The following is a 6,918-nucleotide window of genomic DNA, read 5'->3' as shown; positions in this document are numbered from 1 at the left end:
CTAACTTTTAAAAAATGCACAGTCAGAACAATTTTGGAGATAATATGTATGCTAAGAAGTTGGGGTATGTGCCTCAACCGAAGGGTGCTTGCCCTAGCATGCACAAAGCCCTGGTCCCAGAATCAAAGAAAGGTAGAAGAGCAGGGATGATGCTGTGGGATATACGTGCACACCTATCACAGCAGCACTCGGGATGTGGAGGCAGGGGTACCCGGAGATCAAGGTTATACTCAGTTACGCAGGGAGTGGCTGACCAGCCTGGGGTACATGAGGCCAAGTCTCAAACAGAAGATACGAAAGTGGGTAGTAGGGTGTTAAATACGCCTTACAGTACATGTTTTAAAAGGGTGTGACCTCTTACTTATTATGTCTAAACACGGTAAAATTAACATATTTAACATTAGGATTTACAGGTGAGATACTACAAATTTAATACATATGCAGAAATTATGTTCTACCCTTTAAGAATGTAACGGATTCTGTAGCACTAAGTAGAAGAGAAAAACCTGTACAGAGTAGTATTTTAGGAATTTCTGATGTTCAACAAGTTTTTAAATACATAAGCAAATGATTCTTTGAAGGCCAATTCAGAAATGTTTAAAACGAATTATTTTCCAATTTCATGTCCATTGAGTGCTGTAAGATCAGTTCCAGATAATAGGCCTGCATAAAGGTGAAAAATAACGTTAGCAAGGTGTGGTGACACAGACTTTTAGTCCCAGCACTCTGGAAGCAGAGGCAGATGAATCTTTGGGTTCAAGGCCAGCCTAGTTGACAAGTTTCTCCCCTTGCCTTTCTTGTTCAGTGTCTTGAGTCCCCAGCGTTGACCCCAGTGTCACTGAGTTTTGATCTGCAGGCCATTCTGGTACCCGCAGAGCTTCAGTTCCAACAAGCACTTCTAATCTAAGTATCAGTCTGTGTGTTGGCGCTCCTTTCCCCTGTCTTCCTGCCCTGAACTGTATCTACTTGGCAAAGGTCAGTGCTTCTGAAACATCCTAATTTCCCCACAAATCATTTTTTTCTGAGACTGGCTTTCTCTGGGTAGCTTTGGAACCTGTCCTGAAACTTGCCCTGTAGGCCAGGCAGGTCTTGAACTCATAGGGTTGCCTCTGCTGAGATCCCTGCAGGTCTTTTTCAGTGCTCACGGCCTGCACAGAGAGTTCCACCACACATGGCACAGCTCTGCTTGGCATCCATAGCTGTGTACCAACCAGCAAAGTCCTGAGGCTCCTCAGCGTTTCCTTTACACTCCTGGCTGCTTTGTTCTGGTGTGCAGTTCATCCCCACTTGGGTCTGCCTTCGCTGATGTGTTTTCGAATGCTCGTCCATTTAACTTAATAAGTAAACAGATTGTAGTTTATCCGTGCAGCACGGAGTCAAGTCTCTGCCAGTCAGAAGCAGCTGTATAAGCAGTCTCAAATGTCAGAACCAATCTGACTGTCTCTAACTTCGGTCTTCGCGTGTCGCTTTCTTTTCTGGATGTAAACAGCTGGCCTAGGCGGTAAGGCAGAGTATTGTGAGCCATTTTCGACCCAGATTAGTGTTGGATCGTAGGACTGCGCATAAACTCATTTCGGACTTACAGAAATAGGTATTGGTGTGGTTTGAGTGATAGAGCCCGCAGTAGGCTCTGGATGCAGCTCCAGTGCCAGGGAGGATATACAGTATTTTCCTGTATGTGTGTCTGTGCACAAGTGTGCCTGGTACCCTCAGAGGCCAGAGGAGGGTGTCAGATCCTCTGGAGGAGCAACCAGTGCACTTAACCACCGAGCCTCTCTGCGGCTCCTGTCGTTTTTATCTTTCGACCGTAATATGACACCGTATGAGTAGACTACAACTTGTTCCTTTGCCACTTCTCTCGTGGGTAGAGACTTTCTCAAGAGAATAGTGGATTGCAAGAATAGTTTTGCCTGAAATAAAAGTAACATTTTTGGGGCAGGACTAAGACTTGGTTTTCGGCGTTCACAGGGCAGCTCACAACTGTCTCTAACTCCAGTTCCAGTAGATCTAATGCCCCCTTCTAACCTCTGGGCACCAGGCATGCACACGGTACACAGACCTATATTCAGGCAAAATATCCATACACAGTAAAGGGGGAGGGAGGCGTGTTAATTGTAAAACCTGTCTCCTCTGCCTGTTGTGGCTATTCCTGTCTCTGGGTTTTTTGGGAAGAAACTGAGCAAGAGGCCTGAGGGGAGCAGAGGAGAGTGGATGTGTCCACAGCTTAGATAGCTATGGTCCTGGAGAGCAGGCATAGGGGAGTGACAGCCAGAGGTGAAAAGGCTTATAAGAAAGGGTCATCCACTAAAGGAGGGTCCGATGCCACCTTCAGTGGGTACAGCCGTGAACAGAAAACAAAAGGCTCCGATCTCTCAGACCATCAGAGATAACCATGTGATGATCAGAAAAACAAGTCAGTGAGAGCTTGCCAGAACAGTTGCCATCTGATAAGACAGCAAGGAAGAGGGCATTGGTGCAGATACCAGAATGAAGGGTTCCCTTGCAACGGGAACAGCAAATCCAAAAGTCCTGGCGCAGTCGTGTGTCTGCTATGTTTAACACCGAAAACACGCTTGGGTGGGCTGGACTCTGTATAAGACCTCTCCAGTATCCCGTTTATCTTTCTGTCCAATAGGAGGTGAAGGAAACAGTAAGCTTTGTAGTAAGAGGGGAAGTTGGTGTTGAATGTGAGGTCAGATAAAGGGAATTGGAGGGAGAGGGCTTTGTTTCCCCTCGCCTCTGGCTTCTCAGCTTTAACAGCACCTTTCCTTTCTCTCCCCTTCCTTAGCCTGTGCTTTTTTTCATTTGCTTTCTACCTGGACTCAACAAGCAAGAACGGTCTGGTCTAGCAGTCGAGCGAGCAGATAGGAGCCAAGAGGGTGTCTACAATGACGTCAGCACTTCTGGAGGACATCCGAGAGGAAGTCACCTGCCCTATCTGCTTGGAGCTCCTGACAGAACCCCTGAGCATAGACTGTGGTCACAGCTTCTGCCAGGCCTGCATTATAGGGTACAGTGACAGGTCAGGGCTCAACCAAGAAGGGAAGAGCATCTGTCCTGTGTGCCAGACCACCTACCAGCCTGGGAACCTCCGGCCTAACCGACACCTGGCCACCATAGTGAAGAGGCTCAAAGAGATCGTGTTGGGCCCGGGAAAGCAGTCAGAGGTCATTCTTTGTGCTCTTCATGGAGAGAAACTCCAGCTTTTTTGCAAGGAGGATGGGAAGTTAATTTGCTGGCTTTGTGAGCGATCTCCAGAGCACCGTGGTCACCACACATTCCTCATGGAGGAGGTGGCTCAGGAGTACCAGGTGGGAGCAGGTCTGGGGCTCGCCCTTACCCCACGTTCTCCTCTGATTGTTTTGTAGGTTTTGTTTGTTTTGTTTTCCTCCTTTTATGAGACAAGGTCCCAGGTAGTTCAGTATAGCCTCAAACTGATTGCAGAGCTAAAGATGACCTTGACCTTCTGGTCCTAGTGCCCGTCATTTCGAGTTCTGTGATTACAGATGTCCAGGGTTTCTTGCATACTAGTTAAAAATGCCCAACTGAACTATACCTGAAGCCCAGATTTCCTTGTATGACTTTTGTTGACTTAGAAGTTGTATCAGAAGCTGTCTCCCTATCTTGTCTTCTTTCTTGCCTGCCTGTCTAATCCATCCCTTGCATTCCCTGGGTAGAGAAGATTCTTTGAAGCCAAGGCAAGCTTCCCCTGAGCCCTCTTTCGCCTGCTATATTCCTTCCAGGAACTGTTCCAGGAGTCTCTGAAGAAGCTGAGGAAGGAGCAGCAGGAAGCTGAGAAGCTAAAAGTTCTTATCAAAGAGAAGAGGGAATCCTGGAAGGCAAGTAGGATTGTCCTGGAAGTGATATGGGACCACAAAGGTGACCATGGGGCCTCCTGCACAGAACTTCCCCTGGATGCCTGGCTGTGGTGGTGCACGCCCTTAATCCCAGCACTCGCAAGGCAGAGGCATATTTCTGTGAGTTCAAGGCCAGCCTGCGCTACGCTACAAGAGCTAGTTCCAGGACAGAATCCAAAGCTACAGAAAAACCCTGTCTTGAAAAACCAAAAAAAAAAAAAAAAAAAAAAAAAAAGAACGTCCCCCGGTCTATGGCTGATCGTGGCGGTGTATGCCTTTAGTCTCAGCATTTGGGAGGCAGAGGCAGGCAGATCTCCTTGAGTTTGAGGCAAGCCTGGTCTACAGAGTGAGTGCAGCCAAGGCTACACTGAGAAACCCTGTTTTGAAAAGCCAAAAAAAAAAAAAAAATTCCACGGGGCTGACCCTTTTCCTTCTTCAGGGGAATTGGAGTGGAAGTTAGGTAACATGTCAAAAGTTCATCCAGTTTTCTTTTGGTTTGTTTATTAAATTTATTTTATAATTTTTTTCATGTGTATGGATGTTTCACCTGCATATATTACTATATACCACATGTGTGTCTAGTACCTGAGGAGGGAACTGGATTTAAAGATATTTGTAAGCCTCCATTAGGTACTGGGAATCAAACCCAGGCCTTATGGAAGAACAAGAAGTGCTCTTAACATCTGAGCCATCTCTCTGGCCCCTCCCAGGTTTGCAAGGCAACTATATGAGAAAGAATGGCATCCCAGGCAGAAGGCAGGGACAGGCAGGTGGGTGTGAGTTCAAGGCCAGCCTGGTCTACAGAACTAGTACCAGGCCATCCAGAGCAGCATAGTGAGAGAGACCCTGTCTCAAAATAAATAATTAATTAATAATAATAATTCTAAATCTTCTTTCCAGTGTGACTGCCTGGAAAAGGTAGGTTAATTGTGAGCTCATAATTTCTCTTAGGGCTCAAAATTGGAAGCAGAGGCTGACCTAGAGTCTACCTAGGCTTCCTGGAGTCTAAACTACCCAAGAATCACAGACTGTATCTCCAGATACAGAGCAGCCTGTAGACAGAGCAGCCTGAGCCCGAGGGCTGAGAACAGGTGCTGCAGGCCTGTGTTCCTCCACTTTCAGATGAGCAGGCCCCCTGAAAGCAGTGTGCAGCCTGTTCCTGCCCCTCCTCCCCCAGGGAGAACCCTTAGTCCTGCAGTCAGCAGCCTGTTTTTCTTCTCTGGTGCTGAAGAGTCAGGTGGAGCCTGAGAGACACCGGATCCAGACCGAATTTAAGCAGCTGCGGAGCATCCTGGACCGAGAGGAGCAGAAGGAACTGAAGAAACTGGAAGTAGAAGAAAGGAAGGGGCTGAGCATCATAGAGAAGGCCGAGGGGGACCTCATCCACCAGAGCCAGTCACTAAAGGATCTCATCGCCGACCTGGAGCACCGCTGCCAGGGGTCCACAGTGGAGCTCCTGCAGGTGAGACTCAGGGACATTTCCATCTCGTGTGGCACTAAGACCATCGTGATGGAAAGGAGAAGAAACAGATTCCTTTATGCTTCTGCTAACCTTTTTTATTGAACTATGGAGGGCCAAGGGCTAAAGTCTAAAACAGGTCAGATGCAAATGCTAAGGGAAGCCCCATTGTTATTGATTCCTAGTCAAGAATAGCCCAGGAGTTTATCTGGAATTGTGAAGACCTGTTGTCTCTAGCAGTGCTCTCCAGGCCCCTTAACCAGTCTCAGGACAACTGACATTCTAATACAGATAGACATTAGCTGTGAGGGACTCTTCTGTGTGTTGTAGGGAATTTCTCAGCACTCCTAGTTCCTTCCCACCAGAACTCAACTGTACCGCCCAAGATAAGGCATTCCAAAGCTTTTTAACTTTGCCCTGTGTCCTCAGGGAAGAAATGTCTAACCCTGATTGACCAGCAGCCAGAGTGCTTTTTTATTTATATAGAATTCAAGCAGGGGATTCGTGTTGTTGCAAAACATAGATCATATTTTTAGTTTCAGACATGTGGTTTTTTCTTGTTCATCTTTCAGTCATTAATAAACTATGACAGAACAGAGTTATCATTTCCAATTATTTCCCCTCAAGTTTTGACATCATTGATGAGCAGAGTTATCATTTTTATTAATTAGCCCATTAACCCAATTTTTAAGAATCAGGGGCATATACCGCCTATTCTCAGACTGGCAGCTTTTGGTTGTCTCAGGGATGCTAGACCAAAATAAAATCTTGAAGCCAGTCTGGGCATGAGTGCCATGTCCCTAGAGTGCATTATTCAGTCAGCGTGCCCAAGGGAAATCCTCAGACCCAAATGGCTGCAGTTATTCAAATTCTGGCATGGTGACCTCAGCTAATCTAATATGTTGCTGTACATGCCATGTAATTGGCTGGGTGTGTAGTGGGAAGAGACTCGCAGTCCAAACTGCGGCCAGCTCCTCCAGCCCCCACCTTTTAAGTTATTTTGTTTTGACTGTCATGTTCCTGAGTAGGTACAGGGACAGAAATTTCAAAAATTTCTCATAACCTCATAAAGAGATGTGGTTTCTTTCTGTATCACAACCTCCAAGGTGTATTGAAGACCTTGAAGTAGTTATGGATGTCTCCCTAAAGTGGGAGGGGTAGCATGTTCAGGACTTTGCTGGGGAACATTAGAAGAAGGCATAAATGATTCATCATAAATTTTCCATCAATCCAATATTCCCAAATTGTACAAATTAAAAGTCTCCCAAGTATGCAACAGGTGGAGACGAAAACCAAAGGTGACACAGTGGCCACCATGCAGCTCAGCTCTGCTGGGTCCTTGTCAAGCAGCTGTGCTGGCCTTAGGCCCTCTGCGGTTCCCATCAGAGAGGGCTGTGCCACCAGCCTTTCTCTGCCCTTAGTAGAATTCCAGTATGGTAGCAGATACTTAACAGGTATTTGGGGCCGGCCCCCTGTGTGTGTGTGTGTGGATGCATGCATGTGTGTGTGCGTGCATACATGTATCTCATCTAAGGGAGAGTTTGAGAGTGAGCCACATTTCAAACCTATGGAGGTCTCAATGCCTGGTAGCAATGGCGCAGC

General features: G+C 46.8%; 1 protein-coding gene across 1 annotated transcript in view; it reads left to right on the top strand.

The window, feature by feature from the left end:
• The first annotated feature begins 2,870 nt into the window (after nt 1-2,870).
• Nucleotides 2,871-6,918, top strand: part of LOC130880560 (E3 ubiquitin-protein ligase TRIM34B-like) — a 28,554-nt gene continuing 24,506 nt past the window's right edge. Inside the window, 3 exon segments of the mRNA XM_057779661.1 lie at nt 2,871-3,311; nt 3,744-3,839; nt 5,089-5,319. Coding sequence (XP_057635644.1) covers nt 2,889-3,311; nt 3,744-3,839; nt 5,089-5,319 — 750 coding nt within the window. The 5' untranslated portion in view covers nt 2,871-2,888.

This window comes from Chionomys nivalis, chromosome 8, assembly GCF_950005125.1.
Source record: "Chionomys nivalis chromosome 8, mChiNiv1.1, whole genome shotgun sequence".
NCBI lineage: Eukaryota > Metazoa > Chordata > Mammalia > Rodentia > Cricetidae > Chionomys > Chionomys nivalis.
The sequence above is the reverse complement of the archived record's forward strand: the minus strand, read 5'-3'. Positions and strand labels throughout refer to the sequence as shown.